The 19162-nt window shown below is 37.8% G+C and overlaps 2 protein-coding genes across 2 annotated transcripts; one reads left to right on the forward strand and one right to left on the reverse strand.

Moving 5' to 3' along the window:
• Positions 1-413: 413 nt before the first annotated feature.
• Positions 414-18925, reverse strand: LOC137709365 (nudix hydrolase 3). Its single transcript, XM_068448458.2, has 22 exons — positions 18697-18925; positions 18203-18382; positions 17914-17991; positions 17252-17348; positions 16912-17045; positions 16342-16423; positions 15472-15558; positions 14952-15058; positions 14302-14473; positions 13970-14223; positions 13216-13297; positions 12340-12405; positions 12000-12077; positions 11793-11888; positions 11271-11377; positions 11001-11169; positions 2555-2638; positions 2011-2105; positions 1801-1891; positions 1561-1707; positions 1121-1187; positions 414-949 (listed from the first exon to the last, which is right to left on the reverse strand). Exons 1-21 carry the CDS (start codon positions 18786-18788, stop codon positions 1125-1127), a joined length of 2361 nt encoding a protein of 786 aa, XP_068304559.2. The 5' UTR covers positions 18789-18925; the 3' UTR covers positions 414-949; positions 1121-1124.
• LOC148689654 (uncharacterized) lies at positions 4171-7079 on the forward strand. Its single transcript, XM_088689416.1, has one exon. It carries the CDS (start codon positions 4203-4205, stop codon positions 6951-6953), a length of 2751 nt encoding a protein of 916 aa, XP_088545542.1. The 5' UTR covers positions 4171-4202; the 3' UTR covers positions 6954-7079.
• Positions 18926-19162: the final 237 nt, after the last annotated feature.

Genomic DNA, 19162 nt, shown 5'->3' on the forward strand with positions numbered 1-19162 from the left:
TGACATCCCACATCGTCCAGAGGAGTGGATCCTGGAAATCTTATATGTATATTCTCATCTCTACCTAGCACGAGACCTTTTGGGGACTCACTGACTTCGAAGTTCATCGGAACTCCGAAATTAAGCGAGTAACGCGCAAGAGCAATCTCAATATGGGTGACCCATTAGGAAGTTCTCGTGTGAGTTCCCAGAAACAATGTAAGGGTCTAGTAGGGGCCTAAAGCGGACAATATCATGCTACGGTGGAGTCGAGCCCGGAATGTGGTGGGGATCTGGGCCTGGATGTGACAACAATGTATTATTGAACTGAGATGCCACATGCGGCGGTAAACGCACACGTCAAAGGCATAACCAGCCACGTGTGGCAGTACCCGACATGTATAGAAAAATGAACAAGGACCAACACCCTCTCATTTTTCCCCATTCCTTTATACATTATTTTCCTTCATATCCAATCGTCTGAATTCATTAAAATCAAACAAAATAAACAAGAGTCCAAGACTGAATATCTCAATTAGTCACCCATAACTAGACGAGACTCAAAAGGATAATATGGAAAAGCAAGATTAATCCTACGACCAATCAATCATGCTTACATAGTTTTATGTCAGCTTAGGACACTATTATTCAGACGAGGAAAATGACTTGAGTCGCTCGACTTTATTGCATACCAGACTCGACTCAATCTTCCATTTGGAGCGACATGCGACTTGTCATCTATTTAACCATCTTACATCCATAATGTACCACAAGTAACCAACCAAATCAAAAAGTAATCATGTACGCGTTTGTACTCACCCTCATGTTGTGTGGTCAAGTCCGTATATTATCCATGCGTCCCCAAACTCAGAGGAGGTCATAGACAGAGCAGAGCAATGAGAATCATCGCACCACTCAACCAGATTACTGCGAGATAAAAAAGTCATCGAAGCCACGTCTGTCTCATGATCTGCAAGCACACAGTGCAAGAATTAAGAGATTGGTTGAGACTCGATATATTCAATAGGTAGAAGAAGAATTTATAAGATGGGATCAAGACATCAAATGTTGCGTTCTGTCATTAGCTTAGGAATTATGTTGTCATCTACTAGAATCCTTGAAGAATGGCAATGAGACTCACCAATTTATTGTCTTTGCTCCAATATTTTATCAATTACCGGGAATGTGGGAACTATATCCACGGGGACCTATGCAAATAAGAAAACGTTAGTAATTGCATGACGTTGCCATATGATTCACAGAAACTTAAAGCATCTTTTTGGATTACAGATTTCAGTTTTAGATTTTCCTTTATATGGGATTTCCAAACATTTAAAAAGAACAGAAGGGAGCCAAAAACAAACTACATAATGCAAATCACCGAATATTTCTCAATGCGAAAATGCAGCTTAATAAATACAATCACAGAATGTCAATTGATCAAATGAAAACTGAGAAAATGTCTTATAGAAATTTCTGTCTAATAATGCCAGTGATTTGCAAATATCAGCTTAATAATATGCATACATGTGCCATAATTCTTCATATTTGGATCAAGCTTATCGAAGTAGCCTTTCGTACCTGAATTTTCTCTAATTTCTGCAGAGCAACTTTTATTGGGTTCGTCATTACACCGTATTTCTGAAGCAGTACATTTGCAGCCTCCTTGTCACCTTTTGCTTGTATGGTGAGTATCGCCCTACTCAGGTTCTCAACTGCACCTTCAACCTTTTACCAAAACAAAGGAGTAGTTATATATATGGCCTTGAAGTGTCATCTCAGGGGGCATAAGGAGGAAATTTGGAACTTGGGAAGTAATACCTTGGTAAAGTCAACAGAAAATGTTTCATCAGGATTCAAAATAAAGGCTCCTTCCTCATACAACCAGTTAAATTGCAACGCTTGTCCTTTTCTGCAAATATAAAATATAAGATACTTTGGTGGCCAAACATGCTAGATGCTTACTATAGTATAATTTGCTTGCTGACAAGTGACAAAAGTGGACTAGAGGAGGGTGAGTTACTAGCTTACCCATGAGCTTCTTCAAGACCAAACCGTACAGAGCGGAAGCATCCAGCAAGAAAAGAAACATACATAGACTTCAATAAACTCTTTGGGAGCATGTCCTGGAACCAGAAAGACAGAGAAATTTGGAACTTCAACTAGCACAAGCACTAGAACACAGCTTGTATGCCACCACACTATGAAATTAAGACTACCAGTGACAATAACACAACTTCTTATGAGAAAGAAAATTTTCATTAATAATTATTAAAATGAAAGGTAAAAAAACTCAATCAACAAGAGGTCCAGCATCATCTTGATGATAACATAATTTTTTTTTGACAAACGATAGATTTGTTAGATTAGAGAGCCGACGGGGTTCAAACCCATGCCGTCATGCAAGGGCAACACTCCTCTCCACCACTGTGATAGAGGGCCACCTGCCTTGATGATAACATAATAAAACCAATCAAAGATGCAAATGTGTCAACAAGAAGGAATTTTAAACCAAACTATCCCATTAATGAGAAAGTGAAGTGAAGCAATCTCAGCCAAATTAATCGCCACTCACCTTGTGGATTAGGAACTTCAATGCCCAAAGGCCAACTATATCAGCTTTTGCTTCTTCCAGAGCTGAGTGGAGTTCTTGCAGTTCCTTTATCAAGAGATGAAAGGGACACAGGGCAAATCAGATTTGGCATTAAGAAAACAGTGCACACTTGATGTACTTAACCTTTTTGAAATTTCCTTCTTTTTTTTATTAATTTTTCTTAAACTGTTTAATATGACATTAGAAACATAGTAAGAAACACAAGAACTTTGAATATAATCGTCAAAAATTGGTAAAAATTATGAGAAATCTTTTTTTTAACATAAATAATACAACTGATCTAAAAAATGCTTCACAACTAACAAACTCCTCCATAAGTTAAAGAAATTCATTGATGTCTAAAACCCCAAATAAAAAAATAAAAATAAAAATGCAACTGGGTTCCTGGGGGAGTAAATTGTAGCAATGATCCCTTAACTAAAAATCCATTACCATTGGTCCCTTAACTCCTCAATTCATTGATGTCTAAAACCCCAAATCAGAAAAATAAAATAAAAATGCAACTGGGTTCCTGGGGGAATAAATTGTAGCAATGATCCCTTAACTAAAATCCATTACCATTGGTCCCTCAACTCATCAAAATGTGTAGCTATAGTCCTTTTTCTCAACTTCGTTAGAATTTTGTCAAAATAAGTTATGTTGGAAAGACCATTGCTACAGTTGGGGTACCCCAACTCATCAAAAGGTGTAGATATGGTTCTTTTCGTCAACTTTGTCAGAATTTTGTCAAAATGAGTTATGTTGGAAGGACCATTGCTACAATTGGGTTAAAGTTGAGGGACCATTGCTCCAATTGGGTTAAAGTTGAGAAACCATTTCTTCAGTTAGATTAAAGTTAAGGGACCAATGGTAATGAATTTTTAGTTGAGGGACCATAGCTGCACGTTTTGAGGATTTGAGGGACCAATGGTAATGGAGTTTTAGTTGAGGGACCATTGCTCCAATTGAGTTAAAGTTAAGGGACCATTGCTACAATTTACTCTTCTTGGGGTCATAAAAAAATCGACCAATAATCATCTAGAGAGACTTTCTATACTGACAATGTCAAGAATCACTGATTGGGATCCATTTTCACAAAAACTCGAAACAAAACTTCAAATTTTGATGCAAGATGTTCCATTTCAAGAAGGCTAGAAATATTATTGCCCACTTTAACAACTAGGCATCACACACGTACATACATGATGACATAAAGTGCCTTAACACCTCAACAACATAGTCATCACATGCCTCGACAATATGAAGACACCACATGTTTTTACGAAAAGTCAACTAAGGTGGGCATCACCTGCACCGCCACCACGATTGACTGTAAAAAGCAAACTAAACTTAAGCAACCGAATAGGGTTTTGCAAGGAAACTGGACTTTAACAAAGTGTTCTTGCTGCAACACTTTAATTCTCAAATATGTTTCGATGTCATCTATCCCAAAGTATGTTTAGGACCGCCTCATCTCCAACTTCACTGCAAAATAAAGGGCCAAGTCATCAAACTATCCATCCTAAAATGTTGTAGCTTCATCGTGTTTTCCAACTATGGCTTCCTCGAGGATTTTCACTGAGATTTCTCGCTTCATATCGGAGAGGTAGTCCTACTTGAGGGGGAGAAGATGACCTACCGACATTTATCCAGGGATTACAAAGTCGAGCAAAAGGTTTTCATCTTAGAGGTGGAAGATAAGTCTTTTGGTGAAAGGATTCTGTTAACAGAGAGAACTAGATACAGAGGGTACCAGATTTCTTTCGAATTGGGCTGCGCTGCTTGGCTCATTGATCAGTTAAAGGAGGCGGTAGTTACAAGCGGTCAGAATTTCTTCAGAAAATATAGAGGTCATAATTATCAGTTTTGGGTTGAAAGATTCCACAACAAAAACGGGGATTTTCTTGTACTGTCCAAAACAGAAAAGGATGGTTTTGTCAGGAATATCTTCGTTCCTAAAGGAAGTAACTTTTTCGGCTGGAGAAGTTTGGAGGACCTACTGTCTGAAATTCTCCGAGGGGGAAAGAGAGCCGGGGCTTCTCAGAGGAATGTGAAGAGGGATGGAATTGAGCCTTTGAGCAGCTACTCGGGGTTTGGCCCTCAGGTTTCGTATAGAGACGCAGTTCTTGGAGGCAAGATGTTGACAAATGGGGCATCCCTTCGAAACGTCAGAGAGGAAAGATGGATCAAGAAAAACTGGAATATGAGAGATACTTCCACGGAATCCTATAGTTGGGGGAGTGTAATCGTTTGTGAGAGACTTGTGGTGCATCAGCCTTGGAGAGTTGTGGAGGCCTCACTTCAAAATCTGCTGGGAAAGAAAATTTGGCTTTCACCGTTCCAATGCAATAAGGCCTTGTTTGTTTGTCAGAACGAAGAGGAAGCAACAAAAATTGCACAACTTGGAGTTCTAGCCATGAATAAGTTACCAGATGTGGTGCTGTCTGGATGGTGGGACAGTATCAAATCAAACGACAGAAAGGTGGTTAGTTATGGTGGATGGGTTGCTCTGGAAGGTTTACCACCGCATCTTTGGACCAATGATTTTTTCCAAAAGATTGGCGATGCATGCGGTGGTCTGGTAGAAGTTGATCGTAGAACAGCTAACTTTGGTTTTTTGATTGAAGCAAAGTTAAAAATCAAACCCAACAACATTGGCTTTATTCCAGAGTTTGTAAATGTGGTAGATGGAGAATCAGTTTTCAGGGTAAAAATCCGTCAACTTTCGCCTGCAAAGAGACCTAATCTTTCGGCTGCAGATTGTGGAGTAACCACAATAACAAGGGGCTCTTTGAAGACTGAATCGAAGTTACAAAGGATCACCGGAATTATCCCTCCGGCGAAAGCAGATTTTCAACAGACTAACCCTATATCAGGGACACGTGTCTGTTTTCAGATTGGAGATTTTGAATGCCCTGTCACTGTTGGATCTGAAAGAAAGCAAGGAGAAAGCATGCATGTGACAGAGAGTGTGCGGGTTGAGAAGCCTGTAATTAATGACTCTATTTTTTCTGTAAGAAAGCAAGGTGAACAGCAGAGAGTAGGAAAACTGACAGGAGCGGTGGAAATGACAGAAGCGGTGGTTTTCTCAGAAGGAGCAGAAAAGGCAGTTGCAGGGGATTATTTTAATAATTCATTAGAGAAAGGAAGTCAGAAAGAAGTGGTCTTTTCGGATATAGGCAATGGCTTGGAGGTATGTGGGACAGTTGGTGGCGGTGGTATTCCCACCGAAGGAGCACAAAAATCAACGAAGGGGTTTTATTTTAATAGGACAAAAAGGGAGGTTAATCTCAAAAGTGGTCTATTTTGGAATAAAGAAATGGTAGTGGAGGCATGTGGGCCTTCCATTAATAAGGAGAATTCTTTATTTCACTCTGCAAGGATGGTGGGTCTTGACCCACATAATCTTTTTGCGGGGTCATGTGCAGGCCCAATTAATCTAAAATTCAATGGGCCGAGATTTCAACTACAAGAAGGAATGGTTTTGTCAACCATGGATAATATGCAGTCATCCTTGCTGGAGTATTCAACAGTGAACAATTCTCAATGTTCTTCGGCTATGAAAGCTCATCACAAGGGTGCTTCAAGTAAAACTCCAATGTGTTTCAATTTGAATTTCCTTGGGAGATTTGGCGATTCTGATATTTGTGGAAAAAGACTGAAGCTTGTTCTTCCAGATGAGTTCGGATCTTATCTGACTCCTTTCGAGAGGCCTAAACTGAAGGAAATTCAATCTCCCAATCTCACCTTCTTAAATAATGTTTGTGAACAGATGGATGAAAAGGAAAGTGATGTCGATGATGTTCCAATTAGGCCATCGGGCAGGTTGATTGAAGAGGAATCATCTGAACAAAGGATGAGGTTGACAGAGGATCTTGGTCTGGATTATTCACAATTATCAGATTTTGGTGAAGACGAATACATGTCACAATCATCAGTTTCAGAGGAGGAGTTTGGTGATTCTTCACAAGACGAAAAAGAAACCTTCGATGTTTTTGATCGCTGTAACGATGTGTTTCACAATCTCTTCACTGATACAACAATGGAAACAAGGACGACGTTGGATGAGGTACCTTCTCAAACGCATCATATAGCAAATTTAGACAATGTGGAACAAGTTGAATACAAAGATACTGGAAAAAACAAGAAACTGTTAAAGTACAGCAGAAGGAAAAGGTCGGCTAGCGTATCAGTCAAACGTGAAGCACAAACTCGAACTACCAAATTCATGTCAAATATGAAAGTTTCTTTGGTGCCACTGAAAAGGTCTTTATTTCTTGAGAGGAATACTGGGAAAGGCATTGCTAGCAAGCTTGTGGGTGGAAACAAGGCAGAAAAGAAAATTCAAGGGGGCATTGTCAGATTTAATGAAGATAATTAGCTGGAATGTTAGAGGATTGGGAAGTAGGCAGAAGAGGTTGATTTTGAAACAGCAATTCAGGCGATTAAAGCCCGATATTATTATCTTACAAGAAACAAAGAAAGAATCAATTGACAGACCGCTTGTGGCTAGTGTTTGGGGAAGCAGATTTAAAGAGTGGATTTACGCCCCTGCTCAAGGAAGATCTGGGGGTATAGCTGTGATTTGGAACACCAAACACATCTCGGTTATTGAATCTTTGGTTGGAGGTTTCTCTGTCTCCATAAAAATTAAAGCCCTCAATGGGTTGGACTGGTGGTTATCTGGTGTCTATGGTCCCTGCAAAAATAGAGAGCGAAAGGAGTTCTGGGAAGAAATGGCTGGCCTTTACGGTCTTTGCGGACCAAGATGGTGTGTAGGAGGAGATTTTAACGTGGTGAGATTTGTAAATGAGAAATCAAATGGGGGAAGAATGACTACAAGCATGAGGAACTTTAATGATTTCATCCAAGATGCAGAACTCAAGGATTTGGAGTTGCTCAATGCTCAATTTACTTGGTCAAACTTCAGAGAAGAACCTGTGTGTCGGAGGTTAGACAGATTCTTGATCTCGGTAGGTTGTGAAGAGATTTTTCCAGAGGTAAGACAAATGGCTTTGGCAAGGGTCACTTCTGACCATTGTCCAATCCAACTAGATACTAACAAGGTGAAATGGGGGCCAAGTCCTTTCAGATTTGAAAACATGTGGCTACAGCACCCAGATTTCAGGAACAAGTTCAAACAATGGTGGCAATCTGAGCAGGTGGAGGGTTGGGAAGGTTATAAATTTTTGTACAAGTTAAAAGCTATCAAAAGAAAGTTGCAAAGATGGAGTAAGGAAAGTTTTGGTGATGTCGAGAAACAAATTAAAGATGCTGAGGCTAGCATAGAGGATTTAGATAGGAGAGAAGGGTTGGAAGGGCTAGATGTTGCTGCTAAAAGAAAGAAGGAAGAGTTACTTTTCCTTGTGGAAGATCTAGCTTATAAGGAAGAAGTGAAGTGGAGACAGAGAGGTAAAGTGGAATGGGCTAAAGAAGGGGACGGTAATACTAAATTTTTCCATAGAATAACAAGTGGAAGAAGGAAGAGAAACTATATAGAAAGGTTGGAAGTGGATGATAGGGGAGTGGTAGAGGATGCAAAAGAGATAGAAAAACATATCGTTAACTTCTTCAAGTCCCTGTTTAGTAGTAACGAAGAGGTATGTTGGGGCTTGGAAGGCATCAATTGGGCCTCAATAAGTGAATCTGAGGCAGCTTGGCTTGAGAGGCCTTTTGAGGAATCGGAAGTACAAAGAGCAGTCTTTGATTGTGGAAGGGATAAATCGCCAGGACCAGATGGTTATTCCTTGCAAATGTTTCAACACTGTTGGGAATTCCTGAAAGTGGATATTTTGAAGGTCATGGAGGAGTTCTTTGAGGCCGGAATAATAAATGCGGTGACAAATGAAACATTTATTTGTCTAATTCCGAAAAAGTCAGATTCTTTGAAAGTGACGGACTACAGGCCTATAAGCCTAGTTACTGGATTATACAAAATTGTGGCGAAAACCCTAGCTTCAAGATTAAGGGAGGTTATGGGCAGCACAATCTCTCCACATCAAGGAGCTTTTGTTAAAGGCCGACAAATTTTGGATGCTGTCCTTATTGCAAATGAGGTGGTAGAAGAGGTGAGGTAGAAGAAAGAGGAGGGATTGGTGTTTAAAATCGATTTTGAAAAGGCTTATGATCATGTCGAGTGGAGATTTTTAGACGAAGTTTTACAAAGAAAAGGCTTTGGCATTAGATGGAGAAAATGGGTGCAGGGATGTCTAAATTCTGCAAATTTCTCCGTTTTGATCAATGGGAGGCCTAGGGGAAAATTTCATGCTTCAAGAGGTTTGAGACAAGGCGACCCACTGTCACCTTTTCTTTTTACCTTAGTAGTGGACGTCTTGAGTAGATTAATGGAGAAGGCTCAAGAAAATCAGCTGATCAAAGGTTTAGGCATTGGGCAAGAAAGGGTGGAGATCTCTCATCTTCAATTTGCTGATGATAATATTTTCTTCTTGGCGGATGATGAGGAAGTTTGGAACAATTTATTAGAGGTGCTCAATTTATTTTGTACTGTTTCAGGGTTGAAAATCAACAAAGCAAAGTGTTCTTTGGCTGGAATAAACTCAGATTGTGAGAAATTAAAAAGGTTGGCAGATTCTTGGGGTTGTGAGGTGGGTAGTTGGCCAATAAAGTATTTGGGTCTCCCTCTTGGGGGTAGGCCAAGAGCACTTACGTTTTGGGATCCAGTGGTAGAAAAAATGGAAAAAAGACTTCAAAATTGGAAGAAGGCCTTCTTATCCAGAGGAGGCAGATTAACTTTGATTCAATCTGTTTTGGGAAGCTTGCCAATCTACTACATGTCCTTGTTCAAAATTCCTTGCGGGGTGATTGGACGCCTAGAAAAACTAATGAAAGGATTTCTTTGGGAGGGGGTGGAGGAAGGAAAGAAAAATCACCTGGTGAAATGGGAGATAGTTATTAAAAGTAAGGAGGAAGGGGGTTTAGGAGTAGGGAATTTGAGGAATCAGAATGAAGCGTTATTGGCTAAGTGGTTGTGGAGGTTCCCAAAGGAACCAAATTCTCTCTGGCACAAGGTGATAAGAAGCAAGTATGGGCTGCAGGATAATGGGTGGAATGCAAATCCTCCATTGCGGGGTTCAAGTCGAAGCCCCTGGAAAGATATTTCATGTGGTCTCCAATCATTTCTACAATGTTGCAAGTTTGAGGTGGGCAATGGGGAGAGGGTGAGGTGTTGGGAGGATGGTTGGTTGGAAGGGGGACCATTGAAAGAACAATTTCCTAGATTATTCTTGTTATCGAGAATGCACAACTAGAACATTGCAAGTTTTGTGGATCTTTCTATCAATTCTTTGAGCTGGAATTTTGATTTCAGGAGAAATTTGAATGAGGTGGAGATAGAAGAGGCGGCTAGATTATTACAGAAAGTGGAAAATGTTCGATTGTCTCAATCAAGAGCGGATGATAGAAGGTGGAAACTGGAATTATCAGGATTGTTCACTTGCAAATCCTATCGCTCTTTCTTGAGCAACAATGGGATTGTGCAACATTTTCCACCCTCTTCTCAGATTTGGAAATCAAAAGTTCCTCCGAAGGTCAAAGTTCTTGTGTGGCTAGTGGCTATTGGGAGGCTCAACACTTGTGATCAAATTCAAAGGAGAAGTCCTTTTATTTGCATCTCTCCCCATTGGTGCAGTTTGTGTAAAGCAAAGGAGGAAAGTGTTAACCACATTTTTCTTCATTGTTCTTACACGATTCAACTGTGGTGGAAATTGTTTCAGGAGGTTAGAGTAAGTTGGGTCATCCCAAAGGGTTGTTTCGAGCTTCTAACCACTAATTTTGAGGCTCTAGGAATTGGGAGGAAAGCTAAAGCTTTGTGGGGTTGTCTGGTGTCGGCAGTTTTTTGGAACATTTGGTTGGAGCGTAACAAAAGAATTTTTGAGGATTATACTGGTGTGGGGGTAGCAGATCTATGGGGAAGAGTAAGATATTGGGCAGCCTTCTGGGCTTCAGTTTCAAATGAATTTAAGAATTACTCTCTTTCTCACATACTGTGGGATATGTTAGCAGTAGTAAAATGATTTTGGTTGAGGTTGTCCTACTTGTAATCTGATCCTCTGGAGAGTTTTTCTTGTTCTGTTCTTGGTGGATTTCTTATCCACTTCTGTGTATTACACTTTTCTTTTTTAATAAACTGTTATAGTTTCTTCTCAAAAAAAAATATGTTTCGATGTCTCTCTGTAGTAAGATAGGTAGAGCTGGGAAATCAAACTCAAGTTTTAACGCGCATTGACCAGCAACAATTACTATAAAATTGACAATAAAAGTTTATTAAACTATCCGTTCTGCTAGACGTACTGAACCTTATTTTGAAGAATTGTTTGGTTTACTATTAGCAGCGATGCAATTCACAAAGGTTGTCAAACCAAACTATAGTGAACAAGTAAATTAGATAATTTATAGTAATGTCACTCACCAATCTCACTGTTGACTTTCTACCATCTGGAAGTGTTATGCTATGAGGTCCAATCCCATGGCAGCACTCATGGCAAATTGTGTGAGTGAAGAAAGATTCAAAATCTACAAGTTCCTGTTGTTCCTTTGTCATACAAACATCGGCTATAGGCAGAAGAATGTGCTTGAACCTGATTTAGCATAGGTAGTTCTGACATTACCATTCCAACACAACAGATCAAAATTTGGAAAAGCAATAATGGATACTGATATGAGGGAAGGAAATTTTTACTTGGCCTCTGAGATATTCTTAAGCATGACCATTGATGTTCCTCGATCTTTTACAATATGCTCATCATTTGGTAGATTAAAAGCAGCAGTTTGAGGACCCTTGACATCCTGGGGTAAATTTTGAAGTTGTCAATGTCACTTCACCAACCAGATCAATTTGCATATGTATAATATATTATTAAACACAGGTCAAGAAGACTCTGACCTCCATGGACTGACTTTACAACTAAGAAGAAAACTATTTTATTAAAACCCGAGCCACTACTAACTTTACTTGTGATTGGTAGATATATGTGAAACTCAAACCTAAATATGAGACGTATATATTTTCATTTTCTACCCTCCAAACACTTTTTCATTGACTATTTGGCTCAACAGTATAGGGTTAGAAGCAGGGAAAACCATAATCCCAGTCATTGTGCCTCTGTTACAAAAACTTGCATGTTGCCATAGATTAGAACATCTTGAAAGATTTACTAGAGTTCCAAAACTTTGAAAGATTTACTAGAGTTCCAAAACTTACTCCAGCATTGTAAATAAGATCGATGACTCGAATAGGAGCAGATATCACATCTTTGGACTTGTAGACACTGTCCAGTGGCAGATTTTGTTCCAAAACCTTATAAAAATAGTAATAATGGATGGTTAGAAGGAATAACAAAGTTGTCAGGATCTTTATTATTTTGGTAAGATATTGCATCTCTGGTAGAAAATGCTTGTACAACAGTACCTGCAAATTGTCACCGAAAAGCTTTACTTGAGCAGTTGCCTTGTCATCCCGAACTCCAATAAATGCTTCAAAAGTAGCCTGAAATAAAAGGCAGTTCAATAACATCTAAAGGCCGAAAATTACTACCATGCTATATCACTTAAATTCCCATATATGTCCTTTCAGAAAATAAATGCCCAAATGCAAGAAAATGAATAGTATAAAAATCTTAATGAAAAAAAAAATAGAAATCTGAGATCAATATCATTGTATTTGCAGTAAGTCAGTTTGATCACATTTAAAAATACAAAGTGATAAATGCCGAAGCTCAAAACACACGGGTGCTCCACATAAAAAATACCTTGTATCCAAAAAGAGCATCTTCATATGTTTCATATGGACCAATAGTAACATCCAGCTTAGAGTCCTACAACAGAACAGTAGACAAAAACAAAGGCTGGTTCAACAGTTTATGCTCTTAAGAATTTACAGACAATAAGCAAATAACAAGAGGAAAACAAGAAAGCTTCCATGCTTTCACTGTCTCATCTTCATGAGACTATGGTACAGGTTGTTCCGAGAAACAAGGTTGAGTTTGGTGACTTCACAGTTCACCCAGTCTTGTGTATAACTATTTAGTGAGAAACACTGTGCTTGTCGTGGTGGGAAAAAGCTAAAGTTTTATAAAGTTGTAGTCTGTTGGCAATTTTTTGGGTCATTTAAGCAGGAAAGAATGGTCAAATATTTGAAGGCAAGTGCATGGTGAAAATGTATTTCTAGTGGATAGAGCCAAGATATGCTGTTAGCACCTCCACTGGGCCACTGGTTTCGAATTTATTTTATTGCTGTTTAAGTTATACATTAAGAAAGAAAATTGTGATCATTACTGAAAAAATGGTTGTCAGCAGGCAACATAATAGGGGATTCCTTATTACAAGATATAACCCCATTGTTCAGCACAGGAATAGGCACGGGTTGGGCCAGACAATGCAACTGTAGAAAACTAGATATTCTTGTTAAATTAAATAGAAAATAATTAACAATAAGCAATCATATGACCGTCTTCATGTACGCTATAAAACCAATAATAAGACCATATAAACTGCGCGCTAGCAACTTCGACCTATTAATAAAGTAGCTCATGGAAAAATTGTTTATAGGAAGGAACGAATAACCAACAACATATAACTGAATTATAATTCATGATTGTATATCGTATATTAAATACTCTACTAACCAACTCCATCCAGGCTATATCTGAGTCATAGTAGTCATTTGAAAGGAAAGCATCGGCCTTGCTGTGAAAAAATCTCTTCAAACTTCATAGCGAACAAAAGATTAAGTTAATATTTGTACAAAGATAATATTTAGCACGACCACTGTCAAGTTTTGTAGTTGTAATTTTTTCTAACATCAGTATTTAGCACTCTCATTTCCCCTCCCATGTGGACCTCCTCCCATCACTGGAGAGGTCAACATGCAGAATTCACTATAAATTGGGAGATTGCAATTGCAAAGAGTCAAACTTAATCTCTCTCACTCTAACTCACTCTAATTTAACATTAAGAACTTATGGATGATGAGTTAATGTGTTTAAATACAGAGTTTCACTGATAAAAAAGAAAAAGAAAGAACTGTGCTTTATAAGGTACAACAACAGATACAAATGACAGATTCCTTTACATATAGAGGGCAAGTTTTTGTCCCATGATATTTCATTGTGATATACCACTGGATACCAGTCACAAAACAAGCCATACATACAGCCAAATATTAAGGGATAGCTGACATCAAGGGACATAAAAGCCATATATCACAGTAAAATATCAAGGGATTTTTGTTGGACTCTTGTCTGATTTACTTATACATTGTAAAGCTTGAAACCTCTGTAAATTAAACCCACACTGAACCAGTGGAAATTTCATATACAATTATTAACCTCATAATCAGTAATGAAACAACTTAAGAAATGAAAGTCTTCAGACTCATACCTAGGGGAACTGGCCAATTCACCAGCTTTATGCAAGAACTCAGCTGCTTGTGTGAGGAAAGCATTATACTCTTGGGAGAAAGGAACACTATATAGATCATGAGTGGATGTCACTGAATGACTTGTGCTTTCATCTGTACTGCCATACAAGGATGAATCCAGACTTAATTCGCTTTGTCTTTTAATAACTGTGAAAAAGCTTGTTGCAGCTTGTTTTTGGTCCTCTGTTAGACTTTTCTTCCACAATTCAAATTCCTACACCAAAAGAAACTCTTTTGTCTTCACAAACGTAAAAAAATCTTTCCTATAATACAATGAGCTCATTCAATATACCACTTTGTCCATGTCTGGCGGATAGAAGTTTGCACCAGGAGGTTTCAGCATAGGAAACGCAGCTTTGTATTCAAGTCCCTTCCACCCAGTAACCCGTTTTGTTGCTTCAGGAAGCAACTTTATAGCCGAATCTGCAGTTGTCAAAAATGCTTCATTTTCATCAAGGGACGACCTGTTCATAGAAAATGAACTTAATATTTTTATTTTCATTGTTAAAAGGAAACAGGGATTTTACAGAGGGAGAAGCAAAGAAAAAAGGGGGTGAACAAGAAGTCCATCCATTCAAAACAAAGAAACTAAACAAGCAAGCCACATGCAGTACACAACTTCGGTTCTGCCAAGATGAATCACATCACACTAAAGGAGAAATTTCAAAATTTAGTTTTAACAAGCAAGCCACATTCAGTACAAAATGAAAGTAAAGCAACCCAATTTTTCACATAACCAGAAAATTTAACAAACCCTGCAGAATTTTTCCACTGAATCAATTGTACCAAAGCCCAAAGCCAATTTGTGGACATTTACTCAAGTAGTAACTTCCCAAATTACACAAGCATACCCACACCAAAGACACACACAACATGGTATATATCTACGTAAAAATGGCATGTGCATACACCTGAAAGAGCACTGAGTTAAAATATACATACCATGGACTCTTATCAATAACATAGTACATCCATTTCAACTTGCCTAACTGTGATGCATCCGCATGCTTCTTCAACCAATCCCTTAGAACCGGATTACAGCACCAAACCTAAATGAAAATTTAGAAAAATGGAGTGGAAAAAATCAGAAATGGTCAGTTCAACATTGTTTAAGGATTAAAAAAAAAAAAAGGAAAAGAAAAAAATGTGCGTGACAAACTAGCTGCAACACAAGAAAATTACAAGATATTTCATACAGCCTAGCTCATTCGTGCATTTTTACTTTCGTGTGAAAATAGCAAATTATAGTGCAAAATATGTTCCAAACATATGAGTGTGCAGATGCACACGACTGGTGATAGTCAGATGTACCATGAAACAGCATCACACATCATGGTTTTCTTGCATATCAATGATCATTATGCATCAGAGATTCAGAATAGCCTAACAGCACAAATACACAGATCGGAGTGTCTGCTTAGTTATTTAACAATGCATGTATTTCTGTACGAGTCTATACAACCTGAAGGTAAAAGATTTGATCTATAATTGCTGCAGCCTTAATTAGTAACACCAGGGCCTCCCTGTCTGCCTCTGTAAGACCTGTTAACTGCAACAAAGAAACAAAATACGCTGAACTTAACTTCAAGGACCCAACCAACTAAAAGAAGACGGAAGCACACCAACAAATTACAAAATATGGGAAAGTGGGGGAAAGGAACTTCAACATCAAAAGTGTATAATATCCTATATTCTGGACACGAAGTTTAAATAGAAATACGACAAAACAAATTACACCATTTGCTTAAATATCTGTAATAATACTGTTCAGTGTTCACCTTTTAGACAAGAAAGCTTCTTGTACTTTTACTCAACTTTAAAATTGGTTTGCACAGTTTGCATGTACTGGTTGTACAAATTACAGAAAGTGGAAAGAACAGTATGCAGCCCATAAATACTCGCCAAGAAATCATTTGTATCCCCAGAATATTGGATGGAATGAACAAATTCAACAACAGTAAGGTTTACGAAAGGAGCTCAATGCATTTGAAAGTGCTTGCATACCTTTTCTGCAGTATGCACATGAAATAATACCTATAGAATTCATATTTCACATCACCTTGACACAGTGCAACCAAAAAAGTCAAATGCAGATTTTGGCGTAAGCAAATTAATCCCAATCACTAAAACAAAAGATGAAGCTTCTTGGCAACTCAGGATGAAGCAAAAACTTATGATCATTTTGCCCTTCCAACTTCAGACAAAAACTTAAAATCATTGCACCATGACAGAATAGTCTAAATCAAATGAAGTAGAGAAGCAAAAGGAATAAACTAAAGAAATAATTTACAAAAAGAATAACAGATGCAAGAATTGACTACAGGGAACTAACCTCGGCACTGAGGGAAACAGGAGCATAACGTTGGAGCTGCTTTTGTAGTGCTAAACTTCGACCTATAGTGTTCTCCTTGTACCTTTATTAAATTTAATATGAAATAACAGACATAAGAAAGTAGTGAATATCCAAGAAATTTGAACTTGATAGGGAGATATGGCATGTCTTTCTGATTTCACATTTATGAACATACTGATCTACTATTAAGATTTTTCCTGCCAACCAAAGCATAGAATAAAATTGTATTGCCATGGCACAAGGTGAGGAACAATAAAAAGAAAAAAAATCAATATAAATTTTTTGCATCCTTTTTGTCCAAGGAAAAAGTTAGATCTTGACTTTCAAATTGTTAAAGTAAAAAAAAAAAAAAAAAATAGTTCAAAAAAGAAAATTTATTGGAGATGCAACTAATCCAGCCTTACATGCATCAAGACTCGCTACACACAAGTACATTTGTTCCTTGACCAGCTTAACTCTTAAAGAAAGAACCTTTATATAGGCTAGGCATTGGATGGATCATTCCATCTCACAGATAAGAAATCAATTAAAAAAAAATTAACAGCATACCTCCGTGCAATTATGTCAAAAAACTGACCATATTGCCCATTTACGTCATAGGGGACGCAATCAGGGTCTTCTTTAGCAAGTAAGTTTCTATAGTCCTCATAAGAAATATATTTAACAGCAGAGACTTCTGTTTCCTGTCATTAAACAGAAATGCAAATATGTTCAGATACTCGTGAAAATTTCTATGGCTACATAGGCACATAGCAACAAATATCAAAACATCATCATCATAGTTTACTACTTTTCACCCCTAGTCTTTGAACTATTTCTAAGAATGATCAATAATTCTTATGGCCATACTTCCTGCCTTATAGAGAATGCAACTGACAGATCTTCTCACCTGAAGAGTAAATGCTTCGAGAGGGATTGGATTCACAGTTGTTACTAAATATACATCATCGAATTCATTGTTAATGAATTTTCCATCATTTGTCACACTGCATTCAAAATGTAACACAACGTAAGTTAACATATTGATATACAATGTCTTCTATCAATTTGATTTCCATATATACTTTTGTGACACTTGTACCTCCTGTCAATTTTGTCCGGCTTCTCTTATTTATACCTTTACTTTAATATGTCTTTTTTAGATATAAATTTATATATGCATCTAGTGGCGTATGTTGTGTATGCCCATACCACCTAAGCCAGCTTCATGGATCAAATCACCCAGTCCACATTTTGTTGTCAACACTCAACAGTCAAAACAGTTGGCCTATGAGATACATTAAACTGCTTAAGACCTCCACAACTCCAACAACTTCACAAGTATAACATCTCACCCTCCAGAACTAGTTCTTGATTATAATAACAATGAAGATGTCTAGCTACGCACATCAGATTCCAACTTAACACAAAATGGAAAAATTAAACGTGCAGACCTAGTAACAAGTAATAGCAATATTTTAAAGAAAAACTAGTTTATGATAAAATATGTAAGACAAAGAAATATATATATATATATATCCAACAACAGAATAAAGGAATTGACCTACTAACCACTCTTCAAGATAAACGAATAGCATTTCAAATGCATCCCTTGGAAGTACTATGCCCAGCTCTTCTTGAAGCTCCCTCCTGAAACATACATTATTGTGTTTGTGTTTTAGTGACCACGTTCAGAAAGCTCCAAGTTTTAACCCAAAAAAAAACCAACTAAAAAAAACCGTTCGGTTGTATTTGCACCTTTAATAATGCAAATATATTATCAAGCAAAAGTTCATATATAGCAACGGGTGTAAGTACAAGCTATAAGTATGTTACAGGTAGGGGCAATGAAACTTTGTACCGAGCTGTTATAAGTGACGAATCACCCGCGGATATGTGTCCAGCACTTGAGATATCCCACCGTCCCGCCCACGAATCCTTGCAGTCGGAACGCTTTTGGATAAGCAGCTCTTGTGTACTCTCAGCAAAAATCCACACATGAACAGCTCGATGGTAATCCCCGTCTCGATGAACATCTCCCCTACATGAGCATCAATAACATTCATTATACCACAAAACATATACAGTTGAATCTAAAGATTCAGAACTAATGGGTTATCAGCACAAATTTCTTAAAAATCAGAAACACAACATTTACATACATGCACATTAAGAAAACAGAAAACTATTGGTTGGAGTTTATCGAAATTAGTCAATTGAGTTGCTCAATTCACTTGATAATTGTAATTGATTCACTTACTTTGCTTAATCCATATCATTTCCTTCCACAATATATTCCGTTTGTTTTTCCGGAAATTACAAGAAAATAATTAAATCAATTAAAAAAATACTTGCCTGGGCTTGGAAATGCCGGTCTTCTGGCCCGTTTTGGTGAGGACGTCAAAGTACTCTTCTTGTGTATGAACATCACCTTCTGTTACCGCCATTGCGCTAATCGCAACTGTCAGTCAGTCGAATCGCCGCCCCCCCCCCAAGAGACTATTCGGTTCTGATTTCTCAATTGATTGGTCTCGACTGTCTTACTCTGTTTCTCTGCAAAGTGTAGAGTTTGCGTGCTTCCACCGCACTAAAAGCACCTCGAGTATTCTACGTGCTTTCGCGGCACTTAATTTACTAATAATGAATTGAATTGAGGTGGAATTGGTTTGAAGAGAATTAGAATGAGGTTGAACTATAATCAAATTTTTGTTAGAGTTGTTTACTAAAATTATTTGGAATCGGAATAAAAAAATATTGATTTATATAAATTGTTTACTAATTTTTATGAATCGGAATGAAAACTAATATGATTACTAAAATA

The sequence above is a fragment of the Pyrus communis genome, chromosome 17, assembly GCF_041283825.1.
Source record: "Pyrus communis isolate YQ-2024b chromosome 17, ASM4128382v1, whole genome shotgun sequence".
Lineage (NCBI taxonomy): Eukaryota > Viridiplantae > Streptophyta > Magnoliopsida > Rosales > Rosaceae > Pyrus > Pyrus communis.